Genomic DNA, 19,335 nt, shown 5'->3' on the forward strand with positions numbered 1-19,335 from the left:
CCCTAAAGTACACAAATCTAAATGTAAAACTAAATTGCCAAAATGGTTTAATAGATCAATTTAAAAAAATATTCAGCGAAAAAAGGCACTTTACAGAGCATTAAAAAAGGACCAAAAAGAAAGTACGCAGAAAGAGTGCACAGAACTGCAAACGCAAGTCAAAAAGGAAGTTAGAAAGGCCAAGAGAGAAATAGAAATGAACATTGCTAAGGGAGCTAAAACCAATTCCAAAATGTTTTCCAATATTACAACAGCAAGCGAACATTCAAAGAGGAGATTAAATGTTTAAGAGATACAAATGGCAGAATAGTAGATGAAGAAAAAAAAAAATAGCAAATATATTAAATGATTACTTTTCACAAGTTTTTACAAAGGAAGATACTGACAACATGCCCCACATGTCATCCAGTTCCTATCCAGTTTTAAATAACTTTAGCATAACTGAGGCAGAAGTGTTAAAGGGACTAGGAGCTCTTAAAATAAACAAATCCCCTGGGCCGGATGAGATCCTCCCAGTAGTACTCAAAGAAATTAAAGAAGTAATTTACAAACCGCTAACCAAGATCATGCAGCAGTCTCTTGACACAGGGGTGGTAACAACAGACTGGAAAATTGCAAACGTAATACCGATCCACAAAAAGGGAAACAAAACTGAACCAGGTAACTACAGACCAGTAAGCCTGACTTCTATTATATGCAAACTTATGGAAACTATAATAAGATCCAAAATGGAAAATTACCTATATAGTAACAGGGTCCTGGGAGACAGTCAACATGATTTTAGGAAAGGGAGATTGCGTCTAACTAACTTGTTTGATTTTTTTGAGGATGCAACATCGATAATGGATAATTGCAAAGAATATGACACGGTTTATTTAGATTTCCAGAAAGCTTTTGACAAAGTCAAAATTCAAAGATTCAAAGAAACGCATGTACATGGATTAGGGAGTGGTTAACATGTAGAAAACAGAAAGTACTGATTAGAGAAAAAACCTCAGAATGAAGTGTGGTAACTAGTGGTGTACCACAGGGATCAGTATTAGATCCTCTGCTATTCCTAATCTACATTAATGATTTAGATTCTGGTATAGTAAGCAAACTTGTTAAATTTGCAGACGACACAAAAGTAGGAGGAGTGGCAAACACTGTTGCAGCAGCAAAGGGCATTCAAAATGATCTAGACAAGATTCAGAACTGGGCAGACACATGGCAAATGACATTTAATAGAGAAAAGTGTAAGGTACTGCACGCAGGAAATAAAAATGTACATTATAAATATCATATGGGAGATACTGAAATTGGAGAAGGAATCTATGAAAAAGACCTAGGAGTTTTTGTTGACTCCGAACTGTCTTCATCTAGACAATGTGGGGAAGCTATAAAAAAGGCTAACAAGATGCTCAGATACATTGTGAAAAGTGTTGAATTTAAATCAAGGGAAGTAATGTTAAAACTGTACAATGCACTAGTAAGACCTCATCTTGAATATTGTGTGCAGTTCTGGTCACCTCGCTATAAAAAAGATATTGCTGCTCTAGAAAGAGTGCAAAGAAGAGCGACCAGAATTATTCCGGGCTTAAAAGGCATGTCATATGCAGACAGGCTAAAAGAATTGAATCTGTTCAGTCTTGAACAAAGAAGACTGCGTGGCGACCTAATTCAAGCATTCAAAATTCTAAAAGGTATTGACAGTGTCGACCCAAGGGACTTTTTCAGCCTGAAAAAAGAAACAAGGACCAGGGGTCACAAATGGAGGTCTGGAATCAACTCCCCAGTAATGTTGTTGAAGCTGACACCCTGGGATCCTTCAAGAAGCTACTTGATGAGATTCTGGGATCAATACGCTACTAACAACCAAACAAGCAAGATGGGCCGAATGGCCTCCTCTCGTTTGTAAACTTTCTTATGTTCTTATGTTCTTAAGGGAATCTCCCATAGATTGCTTTGAATCGCTAATCGCTAATCAACCAGCTGTAGTGGGGGTGTTGTTGTTTGAACTTTATTTTCTGTACTGTTTAGTTTAGTTAATTATTCCTTTCTGTATTATCTTAGTTTAGTTGTTGCACCTTTAATTTTTCCTCTTTTTAGTTTTATTTCTAATAAAACTGTTACTTTGTATTCACTAGAAATGTGGTCTAGTCTGATCATTTCAATAAGGGTCAGGTTCTACACGATTTGAATTCAAAACAAGGTATTCAATTAATACAATTTAAACTAGTCAAAATACAAATATGCCTTGCACACTACACCCCAATCTTTATGTTTAAATAGATAGTGTCTATGTTGTATGTATCTAAAAAAATTAAAAAATCAGTCTGAGGAAGTTGAAAGTCTGTTCTTAATTGTTCAAAAGATTTTAACATTTTGCGGTCCTATGTTGGACCATGTCCGACATTACAATTTTCCCTTTCCAGTTCAATGTCAGACCCTATCAGACATCATCAAAAAGATGTCAAGCACAGGTCTCTAGTCTTCTTCTTTGGAAAAAGCAGAAAAAACCTTTCAATGACCGAGTGAGACTGATAGGAGCTGGAAAAGCAGGGCGCGTCTCTGAGCAATATACATAGCCCCTGCACCACAGTGATAACACGGACATAAACAAAGAAGATAGCTGCTTCGGCATCCAGTGTTCAACGAATATTTGAGATGTTATAGTAATAAAATAATGACTTGGATCTCATTACTGAGGAGTTTGGTGATAAATAGAGTGATCAGGAGAGGACTAGAGCAAACAAGGGGTGGGGCATGGCTGGAGATGCTGTACTGAGTGTTCTTTTGCTATTCAGTGTGCCTTTTAAACCTATTTTACTCTGAAAAAAAATGTATATATATAAACCCTCCTAGGTTTCGGGTCTATTTGACCCGACTCTAGTTTCCAATTAGCTTAAATGCTATTTTTCTTTTCATTTGCTGTATAGTATTTTATGACTTTTCCTAACTTGGGGTCATGAATTTATACACAGAAAACAGAACCTTTGAGATGTTTATTTTTTTTAGAACAGGTCATGTATACAAATAAGATGTTTCGGGTCACTGTGACCCGTGGCATTTATCTATGTAGATTTGTGTGCAGGAATAAAACAAACTTCTTAATAATATATTATTAATATTATTATTATTATTATTATTATTATTATTATTATTATTATCATCATCATCATCATCATCTCTGGAAATGGCTGCATCTGCCTGGAGATGTTTATAAACAAAAAAACAAACAATACATATCTACAAGGCACAGCCTAATTTTCTCTGTCAGTATTGCAACAGCAACTCACTGGTAAAGACATTCCAAAATGAGGAGCTCCCAGGTTGGCAGTCAAAGAAGTTTTATCACAGCTCCTGAGCTAAAAGAGCATACAACCTTTGCAAATAAAAACAGTTAATCAGTTTAAGGCTGGTTAAATTAGTTTGAAATTGCACCAGGTCAATATGACCCAAAACATAACAGATGTACCTAAATTCAGAACATAATAGGAGGGTTAAACACCGCGTGTAAAATAAACAGCACGTGTGAAAATAAATTAGACCCGACGCACCTGACAAGCGCTGAATAAATGGACTAACTGTGGGACATTAGAGACAGGTGTATTTAATCTGAAATCATGTGAACCACTCTTATTGCACACAGATGGACTCCATTTAACTTATTGTGTGAATTCTGAAGGCAATTGGTTGCACCTGAGCTTATTTAGGAGTGTCAGAGCAAAGGGGGTGAATACTTATCTAACGAAGACTTTTCAGGTTTTTATTTTTAATTGATTTGTTTTTTCACCCCCCATTTTTTCACACATTGAAAGTGTTGAGTAGGTTGTGTAAATCAAAGACAAAAAAAACCCCATTTAAATGCATCAAGATTTCAGGTTTTAACAACTGAAAACGTCCAAGGGGGGGGTGAATACTTCCTATAGGCACTGTATATAACAAGGCTATTTAAAAATTCTGCTTGTGTTGGAGAAACCATCGACCAACCTTAAACCGACATTCAAACACCTCACGAGCCCTCTTCCTCACGAGACTTTCTCAAGAGTAACCTCTTTCTCAGAGACTTTCTCAAGAGTAACCTCTTTCTAAAAGACTATCAAGTCTGACAGTGAGGTAAACGATTTTCTTCCCGAAAAAAAAAATTATAAAGGTTAACATTTTCTAAAACATATTTCAGTTTCAAGTCTTAATAATGAGCTCTTTTCTTGTGTACAATCCAGTTTGGCATTTGAAATAACTTTTTAAACCCTGTAAGTTATTTTCCTCACAATAATTGTAAACTATTTTAATGTCATGAAAATGTATTAAATTACGGTTTTAATAATCTGCATCCTTTTCTCCATACAGGAACCATCCATTTTTTTTGCTGTGGTAAGTTGTTATTCACTAAATGAAGAAGACTACAATAAGAATAAAACACGTAAACGCTATCATGCAGCAAAGTGTTATGTGTTTATTCTAATTTAAAAAACATAAAAGTCATATTCCAATATACCACCTTTTTGTATTACTCTCAGTTATTTATTCGCCAGTGCGAAATCGGAAGTAATAATAACGTAAGTAAAATAATTAATATCTGACAAAACAACAATAACACTATGTAACACAATTTTTGTTCCTGGGTAGTAAGCGTTATTTCCTAATTGCTTATGCCTCAAAAGTACAGAAAATGGCTATTATTCCCCAAAACTTTGCTTTTGTGACCAGGACAGTGATATTTTGAAATTTACCTATTTCCAATGAGAAAACGGGCGAATTTGTGTCTTTTCGTTCACATAAAGTCAGAAAAAAACAACATATGAATCCAAATTAACATGTATTTATACTAAAGTAATACAAAAATGACTACAAAAGATTTAGAAGTGAGTAGTTTTTCGAGATATACGATTATAATGTAAATCACTTTCATGAATCAGCCCCCAAATGTAGTCTCCCATCATATTTCTCGTTATACTGTCCTTGGTAGCGGCGTTCAAAGTCGAGTATATCCTGGTGGAAGCGCTCGCCTTGCTCCTCCGAGTATGCTCCCATGTTCTCCTTGAATTTATCAAGATGAGCATCAAGGATATGGACTTTGAGGGACATCCTACAGCCCATTGTGCGATAGTTCTTCACCAGAGTCTCAACCGGCTTGTCAGAGTGGGATAGCGCCACCTAGAGGCTCAGAGCAGTATTTTTGTTTTGTTTTGTGGAATTTTTGGGATAATTTTTGATTGGGAAAAGACAGGGAAAGAAGAGCATACAGTGGCAAAGGCAGGAAAAGCAGCAGCAGCTGAAGAAATGTAAGCTGCTGCAGCCACCGCTGGAGGACCCAGCCAGCCTCTTCCCCTGGTGTTCCTGGTGCGGGAAGGAGGACCATCGTTGGCGGTCCTGCCCAGACGTGCCACCGGCAAACTGGTGTGGCCGGTGTGAGGAGGACGGCCACAACTGGGCAGGATGCCCCTACAACCAGGCCCAGGAAGAGGTGCCGTGTTCACCCCGGGCATCAGGGGCCACCCCACTACCTCCAGCACCATCACCTTCACCACCGTCCCAGGAGATCTGGGACTGGTTGATGCACCCTGAGGCAGACCTCGTCCACGATCTCCCCATAGTTATCAACACACTGTTGCGTCGAGATGGGGAGAGGTGGGAACAGTGGGAGGAACAACACCACCCAGTGTCCTTCCCAGAGGTTGCCCTCATGGTGGTTAATTACCTGGCGGTAGACATGGGAGATGCCCCGGTCACTCCAATAAAGAGGGGTGAGCCGCCTTCCCGAGAGCCAGAGAGGGGTGAGCCGCCTTCCCGAGAGCCAGAGAGGGGTGAGGAGCTGCCGTCGCTCCCAGAGCCAGAGAGGGAGGAGGAGCTGCCGTCGCTCCCAGAGCCAGAGAGGGAGGAGGATCTGCCGCCACTCCCAGAGCCCGAGAGGGAGGAGCCGCCGCTCCCAGAGCCCGAGAGTGGAGGAGCTATGGCCCAAGGATGCCTGCCTTGCACCGCCCAGGGATGCCACACCCGCTCCGCTCAGGGATGACACATTTGGATCGCCTGGGGTTGCCTGCTGCTCCGCATCGCTTGGGACTGCTGGTGTCTCCTTTTTGTTTTCTAGGGTTGCCGAGGGTCCGTCGCCGCCACTGCCACTAGAGGGAGCCGGGTCGCCGTCGCCGTCTCCGCCACCAGAGGGAGCCGGGCCGCCGTCGCCGCCTCCGCCACCAGAGGGAGCCGGGCCGCCGTCGCCGCCTCCGCCACCAGAGGGAGCCGGGCCGCCGCCGCCTCCGCCACCAGAGGGAGCCGGGCCGCCGTCGCCGCCTCCGCCACCAGAGGGAGCCGGGCCGCCGTCGCCGCCTCCGCCACCAGAGGGAGCCGGGCCGCCGTCGCCGCCTCCGCCACCAGAGGGAGCCGGGCCGCTGTCGCCGCCTCCCCAACCAGAGGGAGCCGGGCCGCCTCCGCCACCAGAGGGAGCCGGGCCGCCTCCGCCACCAGAGGGAGCCGCCAGCCGCCTCCGCCACCAGAGGGAGCCAGGTCGCCGTACTACCTTGGAGATAAGGGGCCCCCTCAACCAAAGAAGACTTGGGGGCTCCGACATCAACCCCGCCCACCACCACCCACCATAACAGCCCACCCAAGGGACATAACTGGACTTTTGGGGGGTGGGGAGGGTGGGGGTAAGGGGGGAGTTGGCCGATTGCGGCCGGTGTACGTTGTACATGGGGGGAGGTGTGTGGCAGAGCAAAGCTCTGCCCCTTTTAAATTGGCAGGGATGGGGTTAACTTCCCCTACCTGCCTGGGTTTATTATGTTCAGGTGGCTGGGGTTGATTAGTTGATTAGGTTAATTAACGATAAATCAGCACCCGGCCACCTGACATAAAAGGAGGCCTCTGCTTCTCATTTGGGAGAAGGAGCCGAGGAAGCAGGTTGGTGGTTTTTTTGGTGTGTGATTTTTTTGAACTTTGATAAATCCAGTGAAGGCATTGCCCAGCCTGGACATTTATTATTTTTGTTAGTTTTGCTTTTAGTCTTTCTTTTTGTGTTTAAATTGCTTTGTTTTGGCCCTTGTGCCCTTTTTTTTGTGTATTTATAATAAAATAATAATTATTTTTTTGAACTACAGACTGTCTCTACACAGCTCCACATAGTTTTCGGCCTTGTGATTGCCCAGGAAGCCCCGAACTACTGCAACAAAGCTGTTCCAAGCCGCTTTCTCCTTACTAGTGAGCTTCTTGGGGAATTCATTGCACTCCAGGATCTTCTTTAGCTGTGGTCCGACGAAGACACCGGCTTTGACCTTTGCCTCAGACAGCTTAGGGAAGAAGTCTTGAAGGTACTTGAAGGCTGCCGACTCCTTATCTAGAGCTCTGACAAATTGTTTCATAAGGCCCAATTTGATGTGCAGTGGTGGCATCAGCACCTTCCGGGGGTCCACCAGTGGCTCCCACTTGACGTTGTTCCTCCCCACAGAGAACTCGGTCCGCTGTGGCCAGTCCCACCTGTGGTAGTGCGCCTTGGTGTCCCTGCTGTCCCAAAGGCAAAGATAGCAGGGAAACTTGGTAAAACCGCCTTGGAGACCCATCAGGAATGCCAACATTGCAGCCTCTTGATGCCATCTCAGAAAAATGCAGATATGTATCCACTTAGGCAGCTGGAACTAAACTGAACTGGTGGCCTTAAGGCCCCTGTATTTATACTACTATTTATATTACTGGAAAGTTCTAGAAGTTACTCCAAGTTTATTCAGCACTGAATCTATCTGGAATGATAGGTAAATTTCAAAATATCACTGTCCTGGTCACAAAAGCAAAGTTTGTGGGGAATAATTGCCATTTTCTATACTTCTGAGACATAAGCAATTAGGAAATAACACTTACTACCCAGGAACCAAAAAAAAAAAAAAAAAAAATTGTTACACGGTGTAATAAATGTCAATATAATTTAATACTTTTTCATTATGTGTTAAATTTTATGTCGGATCATGATTTCCAATTTGTGATTCCAAAGTCGCTGCCTGCATCGTATTAACAGTATAATAAATCTCTGGGGTGCCCATATAGCCGTAACAGAATCACATAAAACTAGAGTACGTGTTATGGCATGTAGCTGTTATGGTTTGTAGCTGTTATTACAGTATGTACTGTTGCAAATACAGTTAATGCTACGGTTTAAAGTGTACATACCCTATCACAAAAACACTGATTATACTTTATATCTAAAGGTATTTGTAAGTAACAAATATGTAGACAAAGAAAAAACAAATAACTCAATACACACTTTACAGCAATACTAACCTTCTCAGTTGAGTATCCTCCCGTTCAATTTGTGGTCTGAGGCAGTTGAAGTCAAAAGGTCAGTTTTGACATTCTGAAGTTATCCAGCCACTCCTCAGTAAAAACACTGTGTGTGATATTCTCCCATCACTCTGATGAACGCTCAAAAGCTAGGGAATTGTCAGAACAACTTTCCAATTTTTAATGTGAACAGTAACAATGCCGGCGCTTACATGCACAAGTGATGACAGTTTTCCTCACGACCTGTTTGCCGTACTTTTCAGAAAATGAGTTGCTATGCAGTTCTGATTTAGGAAAATGCAGATTACTCAATTTATAGTCATTTAGGGGAGGGGATATTTAAATGTCTGTCTGCTTACTAAGTAGGAAAAGAACAACTCTGAATATCATGAGGAGAGCTTAACAAGAGAAATGAATTAACGTGTTGCGCACATTCTGACTTTTGTCTGGTTACCTCTCCAACACACACAATAATTGATTTTGAGTTTAAGCGTTTTAAAAAAAAAAAATCAAACAGAACGAAATTTCAATGTACCATTTGTAATTCAGTAATGTGAGAGAATTGGTCAGGGGTCTGAATACTTTTGCAAGGCACTGACACACACACACACCCACACACACCCACACACACACGACCTGGCAGTCATCAATTCCTTCGTTTTGTACAAGGTAGGAGATTTCATCTTGAAGCTAGCCACAGCGCTTCAGCAGAAACAATTCAATCAGAAAACTGCAAAGCTACAGCTCAACCTGGATTCTGTGCTGCGAGTGTACACACAAGATAGATTGTGTTACTTTTGTTTTAGATTAAAAACTATTTTTGTTTTTACAGTTTTGTACGTGCACATACCTGTTAACAAACTAGTTTCTTTTGAAATGTTTCTTTTATTATAGTTACATTTTTTAAAGAAGTGCTTTATATGTGGTAAGTTAGAAAATATACCCTTTTATGTTTAATTGTTCATTTAAATACAGCGTTTCCGCTGTGCTGATGTTTGATATGATGTGCTTGAATAAGACTTTTGAGTTGTATCCGATAGTTTGTCTTTCATTTTAATACTGATGGTGTTTAAAATGTACCGGTGGTTGTAGGTACGAGCATAACTGCGGTGGTTCTAGTGTTGAAGTAGTTCAGAAATGTACATTGTGTGTGTGTGTGTCTCTCTGCTGGGGAGTGTATGTTTTTCTGCTGGAGATTACATGATATTAAGTCAGAAAAACTGAACCTTGACTACTGAATCCTCGTGAGCCACAAACACGATTCCTGCTCCGGTTTACATGGGTTTTTACAGACATTTTTAGACAGAAAATCGACAGAAAATCGACAGAAAATCGATTGACCCTGCCCTTAAAGTTGCACTGCCAAAAGGACATCCTTTTGCTGTTTCACAATGTAGTCTCATGACAACGTTACACAGTTATGACTGTAGAGTCAATTTTCAAGTGCATGTAAACCAAGACAATGAGAAATGCATATAACATATTGCTATTCACGCTGGTGAAGGTTTGTTTGTTTGGCCATAGGGCCATTTGTTTCTGCTTTAACAGTTTGTTATTATTTTTGTTTAATGAATAAACGTGAGCAAAACAGTTCATTACACTCCACAATCAGTTCTCCTGTGTGTTTAGTTCCTGGTCTGACGTCACCCACGTCAGCCATCTGTTCTAAAACCAACAAATTGAATCTATTTGTTACAAATCTTCTATATTACATTGGGAGAGGGAGAAGGAGAAGGAGAGGGAGGGGAGGAAATTAATGAAGTAGGCTAATGATGGGATTCATGTTGGCCCATGGTTGGTATACGGTCGGCCCAACGTCGTTCTGCCTTCTGGGACAGCACTTACATATCAGTCACTGTAACAGGGAGAGATCTGTGTTGACTCTGCTGGCGTGTTCACGGGCTGCAGGAAGAGGGCGGCAGTCGTCCAACAACCGCCTGTGAGTCATGGCAGTGACACGGGGAGGTGGGAAAGTGGGTGTGTGGACTTTCCCCCTCTCTGAATGGCTGAGAGGCACGTCTTGGGAGATTGTTAGCCCTATAAATTAACGCTCTGTTGTTTCCTCAGCTCTGCCCTGTTAAACGCGCCGAGAGTACGGAAGCGCTGGTCAACGACCGAGAACCAGTGGGAGAGAAAGAAACGGAGGTTCAGAGCGAGACATTGAGGGCGGGGAACCATTGGGCAGACCCCTGATTAGTATATCAGAGCAGGATAGTGAGCCGGTAGTGAGGACGGTGATCCGGGTCGCACGGGCAGCGGCGACCAGGATATCGCTGCAAAGTGCAGCACCTTTTCTTTGTAGTTTTTGTTACTGTTTTATTTTCCCTGTTTCTTTGTGCCTTCTGTTTTGAATTATTGTTTCAAAGCACCTGCAAGGGCGCCGGTATTGTGTACCATCGCTTGGTATGCCCGTGGTTCTGTTTACCATCGTTAGTAAATCAGACCACGGACCCACAGCGCCATCTACGGGACTAAAGAAAAAACAGCACCCTGAAATAAAACTGGGCACCTGTGCGGTGTTGCCAAATTCACCTGTCTGTCTCCTGTGTCAGTGAATTACCCACCACCCTTCCACAGTCACGTTTCACCGTCCTTGTATTGATAATAAAATCAATCCCCATTATCAGTGCCTATAGTAAGTACTCACACACACACACCCACCCCTTGGACGTTTTCACAGTTTGTTGTGTTACAACCTGAAATTTTGATGCATTTAAATGGGATTTTTTTTCCCTTTGATTTACATAACCTACTCAACACTTTCAATGTGTGAAAAAATGGGGAGTGAAAAAACAAGTCAATTAAAAATAAAAACCTGGTCTTCATTAGATAAGTATTCATCCCTTTGCTATGACACTCCTAAATAAGCTCAGGTGCAACCAATTGCCTTCAGAATTCACACAATAAGTTAAATGGAGTCCATCTGTGTGCAATAAAAGTGGTTCACATGATTTCAGATTAAATACACCTGTCTCTAAGGTCCCACAGTTGGGTAGTGCATTCAGAGCAAAGATATTCTGAAAGAACTACAGCATTCCATGACTGAAATGGGAGAAACTGTCCGTGTGTCAACAATCGCTGAGGCACTCCACAGATCTGACCCGTATGGAAGCGTGTCAAGAAGGGAGCCATTTCTGAAAAAAACCTGTGTAAAATCATGCTTGAAATTTGCAAAAAGGCATGTGGGAGACTGAAAAGATGTAGCAAAAGATTCTGTGGTCCGACAAAACAAAAATTGAACTATTTGGCATAAATGCAAAGCATTATGTCTGGCGCAAACCCAACACAGCACATCACCCAGGTAACACCATCCCTACTGTGAAGCATGGTGGTGGCAGCATCATGCTATAGGGATGCTTTTCATAGGCAGTGAAGCTTGTCAGGGTAGAGGGCAAAATGGATGGAGCTAAATACAGGCAAATCTTTGAAGAAAACCTGCTCCAGTTTGCAAAAAAGACTGAAAACTGGAACAGACATTCATCTTTCAGCAGGACAATGACCCCAAGCACACAGCCAAAGCGACACTGGAGTAGCTTAAAAACAAGAAAGTGAATGTCCTAGAGTGGCCCAGTCAAAGCACGGACTTGAATCCGACTGGAAAATCTGTGGCAAGACTTGAAGATTGCTGTCCACCAACGATCCCCTTCCAACTTGACAGAGCTTGAACAATTTTGATGTGCAAAGTTGGTAGAGACTTAACCTAACTGCTGCCAAAGGTGGTTCTACCAAGTATTCACTAAAGGGGGCGAATACTAATCTAACCAAGACATTTCAGTTTTTTTGTTTTTTTTTCCCATTAACTGTTGTTTCACAATAAAAAAGTGTTGAGTAGGTATATATAAACACACATACAGTATATATATATATATATATATATATATATATATATATATATAATATATATATATATATATATATATATACATACACAATATAATGCATTTTATATATATAACAAATAACCTTGTCCTTACCATGTGTATTTCTCTATACTCTGTCAACTAGTTTCTGTAAAGTGATAAAGGCCATCTCTTTCCAGAACAAATTAATGCACTTTCCTGTTACATGTGATTTCTGACTCTGTCACTAGTTTTCTGATAGAAAGGCCATCTCTTCAATGTTACAATTGACTTGTTTAACTGTTGCAGCCCACGCTTTTTTTCTGGCATGGCAAATCAGTCTGTATTTATTGGGCACTGCAGTTACATAGCGCTTCCTCCAGAAACAGCGAACAAGACAAGGCACAGCACTGTACAAGTTAATCATTAAACAGTTTTAGATACTGTGCTGCATTTTTATTTATTTTTTTATTTGTGAGCTCTAGTTGCTTTTGTGCTTTTTCTTTTGCAAGTGAACTGTGGCATTAGGGCCTTATCGAGCACTACAGTCTGCAATTTTAAAGTCGTCTTTTGACGTGATATTTTCAGAATCATATCGTTCTGAATTAAAGTACTACTTCTGTTGAAAATATAGTACTGTACCAACAAAACCAACTACAGTACATCTAAATGAAAGACTACTTTCAACTATGTATTTGACATTGTATCTTTTTGTGTTACCCAAAAAAACAGACAAGTTTTTGTCTTTTACTCCCCCAACTCGTGCACTAACAAGATTTTTGCACATGGCTGACAGCTAGGCCACTGACCTAGACTTAAGGGCTATTCACAACGGGAGCAAAGCAAACGACACAAATAGCATGAGTACATTAAAAGAAAACACAGCTGTAGCTAGTCATGAAAAGAAAATACTGTCTGCTTTTGCTCCTTTTGTGAAAACGAAAAATAAAATAAATAAAACAAAGAAATAGTCTGGGTACACCAAACAATGAAAAAAATGACATTAAACAGTTAATGTTTATATGTGATCTGGTTTGACATGTAAAATATTTAAAAAATATATACATCTATAATTCTTTGTAAATACTGAACAAATTAGTTTAACATACTTTTTGTATTGATTTTCAGTTTTAATAGAATCTTCAGTTAGTCTGGGAATGTGATTATTATTATTATTATTATTATTATTATTATTATTATTATTATTATTATTATGAAAAACATAATTACTATTATGATGAAACCGAATTTTCTGCAGCTCAACAGCGACAAGACTGAAGTGATGTTATTAGGAACCCCACATCAACTGCGGAAATCCAGTTGTCAAAACATGACCATTGAAGGGGTGCTAACAGAGTTTTGTTCTAAAATGAGAAACTTGGGGGTCATTTTTTACCCTAGCTTAACCTTTGAGCCGCATGTTAGGAATATTACCATCTAAACAACATTGCTAGGCTGCGCCCTGTCTTGTCGCTGTCTGCTGCAGAAAAGCTTGTTCATGCTTTTGTATCCTCCAGGCCTTACTTACTGGGGTGTTAAAGAATACCCTTCAAAAGCTCCAGTATGTTCAGAATTCTGCAGCTAGGGTGCTGACGAGGTCTCGCTCTGATGGTTAAATAACCCCCATACTGAAATCATTACACTGGTTACCAGTCAAATACTGCATTGATTACAAAGTACTGCAGCTGACTTTTAAAGCCAATAGAGGAACCTCTCCCTCTTACATTTCTGAGTTAGTTACCACCTACATTCCTAGTTGTCGTTTGCGGTCCTCCAATGCCGGCCTTATGGTTGTTCCCCTGACTAAACTGCGTACAGTGGGTGCCAGGGCTTTTTCCTCCTATACTCCCAAGCTGTGAAAGACACTTCCTTCTGAGATCCGTGATTCTGAGTTTCAAAACTAATTTATTTAAACTGGCATTCTTATGACTTTTACTGTCATTGCATTTGTAAATCCAACTGTTTTAATATATTTTGTATGTTTTATTTATTTATTTTTTCTCTGTTTTCACTTTTGTTAAGCGCTTTGCAATATTTATTTATGAAAGGTGCTATATAAAATATCTTTATGTTCTTAAGATTTAAGATATTATTATTTATTATTATTTATTTTATTATTATTATTATTATTATTATTATTATTAAGACAAAGTAGCCTCATTTTACAGAAATAAGAAAACAGTGTGTGGTGCTCCCCATCACTGACTAAAATTAAGGTGAAATAAAGAGATAGACATACCATAAATTTGCGTAGCAGCTACAGGAATGTAGAATGGTAATGTACACCTTTTCAGGGTACCCCCGCCCCTCCCCAAATAATCCACTTGGACAGTTGTATTGGATTTACAGCTGAATCAAGTATAAAGGGTTTTGCAGCCTCACAAACAATAACAGACTTATGCACAAACGTGAGAATCCACTGCACAGCCACAGGACTGTAAAAATTGTGAGAAACCACGAGTTTCACAGGTAGACCTTGAGACTTGACATGCATGTTAGGGGGAACAATGTACAATGAAGGGGTTTGTAAAATCTTTTTGTTCAGAGTATTTAATTCTTACATTATGAACTACCTAACTGGGAATTCCATAGAAAGTAGTTTTGAGCATTCTCTGTATGATAACAGGACAGAAAAGCATTTCATTCAACATGACAGGTTACCAGAAGGCAGCTAGGATAACAAAGGTCTCTGTAAAAGCTAAAACAAACCATCTAGATGTACTGGACTGTTTATTGTCACAAAGCAAAGAACAAGAGTAAATTGCCTTCGAATAGTGATTGTGACTATAAACTTCTGAATAAAACTAACCATTACAGTTGTATTTTATTAAGGCAGTAAATCATGAAAATATTATGAGAAACTGTTTAAACTTTTAGGTAGCTAAATGCAACACAACCTTTGGTATTGATGACTTTTGCTGTTTTTGTACACTTTTATACAGCTCATGTTGAGTATCAAATACTAAAGGAACATCCACACATCCAATAGACTACACAAAAACCTTATCTCCAGTAAACTATATTACAATAGTTTAAATGAATGTTCTTGGTAAATATTTTAAATAAATAAGTATACTTTAAATAGTCAGTTTAAAAAAATAAATAAATAAAACATAGTATTTATTAAAATATAAAGGTGAGCTTCACAGTCAGTGCCTATAAACAGCAGTGCACTCATTTGCAGTAAGTATATATCTATTTATTGATATCTCTCTCATATATGTGTGTGTGTACTTGTTGAATATACAGTTGTGTATCTGTGCATGTGTACTTGTGTAGACAGCACATATGTACTATATGGTGTATGCTATCTGTGTGTTCTGTTTACTATACGCTACAGTGTATGAGTATGTTACTGTGTTTGTTCATTTTTATGTATTTTTTTTTTAAACTACGCACTGCATGCCTATGAAAGCAACTGAACAAGAATAATCTCCACTAAATCCTATTTAAAAAAAAAAAACATCAGTTTTCATGTACAGACAGTTGGTGGTTTCCATGGCTGTGTTCAGATTTACAAACGTACTTATTTATTATGTTTTTTTGTATTTTGATATTTGGTTAATATCTATAGAAACCTTTACCTTATAAATAAAGGATAAAGTGCCTAGCTAATGCCATGTCCAGTGGCTATTTGGTATACTTTGCTTCCAGTTGCCAAACCACAATTATGCTTAAAAGGGGGATTAAAAGTGAAGAAAGGATTATGCACAGGGGTGTGTCTAGCGAATACAGCACAGTGAGATACCAATTTCAGCTTGCTAATAAAATTAAGATGTTGTCATTTTTTTGTTATTCTTGCACAGGTTACAGTTTATGAATTTGCTTTACTAACAATGTTCTACAATTCTTGTTTTCTAAAAATGTTCTACAATTCTTTTTAAAACGAATAAGAATATTTCTTTTGTAAACAGATATTTTAGCTGACCTGATGTTAAAGCCTTTTACTAAAAAGCAGTTTCCAGTTTTGATGTTAGATCACTTGCTAGTTTTCTATACCATACTTAAGTTTTATTTTATGCAGGAAGCAGTTGGTAAATATTCCAGATTTCAATGTCAGGATTGCATGCTTTGTTGTTGCTGGAGAAAATCTTATCTTGCCTCTTTGTTACATAACTGCCTTTCTATTAAAAAAAGCAGTTTAGCTTGCCAGCTCATTTTGAAATAACTGAGCTAGTTACAGCATATTCATCTTCAGTTACTTCTGTCAACAATGTGGCTCAGGTTAGTTATTTAAATGATAGCTTTTAGGGTCTTGACTCTTAAGAAATATTGGTGAAATCATATACATTTGTTATTGGATCTGTTAAATACAGCACAGAATATGAAAGCATTGTCGACTCCACTGAAACAACGTGACATGTTAAGATACTTGCATTACTCGATCAATCAAAAAAAAAAAAAAAACTGAGAACCTGCAGATTTTGATTAAATTGCATTCAACACCGTGTTATAACTGATAATGAAAACACTGCTTACATAAGCGGTGACAAAAATCCATTTTAAATGCTGTTGCCACTTACTATTCTGTATGACCACAGACTCATGCAGTATGTTAAAATTCATAGTTATTGCGTCAAAATGACCCGATGTATATGTAAACAGTTACAAATATAAAAAAGATCTGCATTCGCATAATACATTTGTTCAACTATTTTAGCGAGATCTATTGATTGATTTATATTTCGAACTACTTTTATTTGTTGTACATAATATCTAAAATAAGCAATTAAATACAGTAGGTACAATGAGCTACTAAAACATAATTTAACTGTTAGTTTAACTCCACAATTATTTTTTACAAATTATTAAGTCAAACAACCCTAGTGATGTGATTTTATATATTCCGAGATGACAGGAATGTTTTGGCAAAAATAAGAACCATGCACACATTTACATTTTATTTAGCAAACATTTATAATAGAACTATAAGTTCTTGTTTTTTTTTTTTTTTACGCCAGCAAAAAAAAAAAAGCAGCTGGTTGCAATTTTCCATCTGTACTGCAGTGTTCTGGAAGTCTGTTTTAGTAATACTCTGGTATAACTTTATATGTTTTAAAACGTTTGACTTCGAAAGACATATTAATAAAAACATTATATATTGAGCTGTATGCATCATGTTTTTAAACGTGTTGTTTGATATAGTATCAAGAGTGAACGAACGTACCAAACAAAACCGGGACAAAATACATTTGTCGATTTTATCATCAGTAGTATATAAACTAATCTAATGTATACATGTAACTGCGCTGAATCTGCTTTCGTTCTTACCTTTGGGACGTTGAGGTGGTATCGCCCTTGTCATAGAGCCGTTTCCACAGGTGCTGGTGTTGTAATACAAAGTCAAATTCGTTGTGTAATTAGAAGAAAAGTTGCTTTGTATCAACATGCACTCTATGACCGCTGTGGATATCCTGTCCAACGTCGGTAATTCCATTTCGCTTTTACTCTCCTTAAACCTGACAAGCTCAGCACTACAAACTGATCCAGTATTTTCTATAACTATTTACTTCTTGTTGTCTATTTTATAAGTTTTTTTGTTTGTTTTTGTTAAATAAAGTTTCTTAAAGTTCCATTCGTCTCTTTGACAAGCAACTTCAAACACTTAATTTGTGAGAAATGCACTATAAAAAGTAAGCATCGTCTGGCATGTGTATTCTTTCCTCTTGGCTCTAGCAGACTGCTTCCTGTCTTAGTGGTTCTGAGAGATGCGGCGTTCTCTTGATCTGGTGAGAATGATAACTCTAAAGGACTTCAACTGTTGATATCTGCTCTAAACCCAGACTCTTTTGAAGCCACTCACAGAGAAAGGCACTCAATCTATGATTTCATGTGGAATGGAATCGGCATGATGGTAGTCAAGACAACAGTACTCTCTGGTGGCGGTGATCGTAAATGCACTTACCTTTTGCTACGTAATTCATTAGCTCTGTTATATAAATGTGTTTCATTTCCGGTACATTCTGCGGTATTGCATATAGTACTGTTTTTGAAATTTCGAGTTTAATTTCAGTTTCTGAATGCTACTTTTACTTTTAAATTGCGTGCGACTTGAGTGGTCACCTGATTGTGCTGCTTTGGTAACTTGTGAAGAATGAATAACTATGTAAGTGTAAACAGTACATTTTACAGTAATTGAATGTAATTAGTGTACAGTTATGTGTTTACTATGTGTAAATACTGTATAGAAAAAAGAAAAAAAATGCTTTCCAATTAATGTTAACTGACTGCAGAATAGGTCCTGCTAGGTCCTCCAGCAGCCCAGTGACTCAGCAGAAACATCCCTGAACCTTGAATTCCCACTGTTTCAAGCTGAAGGATTTGCAGTGATTTATACATTTCTTAAAACCTGTCTGAAGCTTTATAAGTAACTTTATAATAACCCTGTACTGTATTGTATAAAAATTAAAATAAAAAAGTATATTATAGTATATATGGTCTCATTTGAAGTGCTTTTTAAAACCCCAAAAGTAATGACTAAAGCTAAGGTTTACAATTTTAGAAAAACAAACTATGAAGGTATGAAACAGAGACTAACAGAAGTAAATTGGAGTAAAATAGAGAAAACATCCACAGAAAAAGGATGGCTGTTCTTCAAAAATGTAGTACTAGAGGCGCAAAACAATTACATCCCTAAAGTAGACAAATCTAAATGTAAAACTAAATTGCCAAAATGTGTTTAATAGATCAATTAAAAAAAATATTCAGCGAAAAAAGGCACTTTACAGAGCGTTAAAAAGGGACCAAAAAGAAAGTACACAGAAAGAGTACACAGAACTGCAAACGCAAGTCAAAAAGGAAGTTAGAAAGGCCAAGAGAAATAGAAATGAACATTGCTAAGGGTGCTAAACCAATTCCAAAATGTTTTTCCAATATTACAACAGCAAGAGAACATTCAAAGAGGAGGTTAAATGTCTAAGAGATACAAATGGCAAAATCATAGATGAAGAAAAAAAAAAGCAAGTATATTAAATGATTACTTTTCACACGTTTTTACAAAGGAGGATACAGACAACATGCCCCACATGTCATCCAGTTCCTATCCAGTTTTAAATAACTTTAGCATAACTGAGGCAGAAGTGTTAAAGGGACTAGGAGCTCTTAAAATAAACAAATCCCCTGGGCCAGATGAGATCCTCCCAATAGTACTCAAAGAAATGAAAGAAGTTATTGACAAACCGCTAACCAAGATCATGCAACAGTCTCTTGACACAGGGGTGGAACCGACAGACTGGAAAATTGCAAACGT

The 19,335-nt window shown here is 38.8% G+C and overlaps 1 protein-coding gene across 1 annotated transcript in view; it reads right to left on the bottom strand.

Moving 5' to 3' along the window:
• LOC121327704 (cholecystokinin receptor-like) overlaps nucleotides 1-17,848 on the bottom strand; it is a 55,885-nt gene extending 38,037 nt beyond the window's left edge. Inside the window, exon 1 of the mRNA XM_041271852.1 lies at nucleotides 17,358-17,848. Within this exon, the coding sequence (XP_041127786.1) occupies nucleotides 17,358-17,523 (166 nt within the window). The 5' untranslated portion in view covers nucleotides 17,524-17,848. The remainder of the gene's footprint in view (nucleotides 1-17,357) is intronic.
• Between the last annotated feature and the right edge of the window lie 1,487 nt (nucleotides 17,849-19,335).

The sequence above is a fragment of the Polyodon spathula genome, chromosome 15, assembly GCF_017654505.1.
Source record: "Polyodon spathula isolate WHYD16114869_AA chromosome 15, ASM1765450v1, whole genome shotgun sequence".
Lineage (NCBI taxonomy): Eukaryota > Metazoa > Chordata > Actinopteri > Acipenseriformes > Polyodontidae > Polyodon > Polyodon spathula.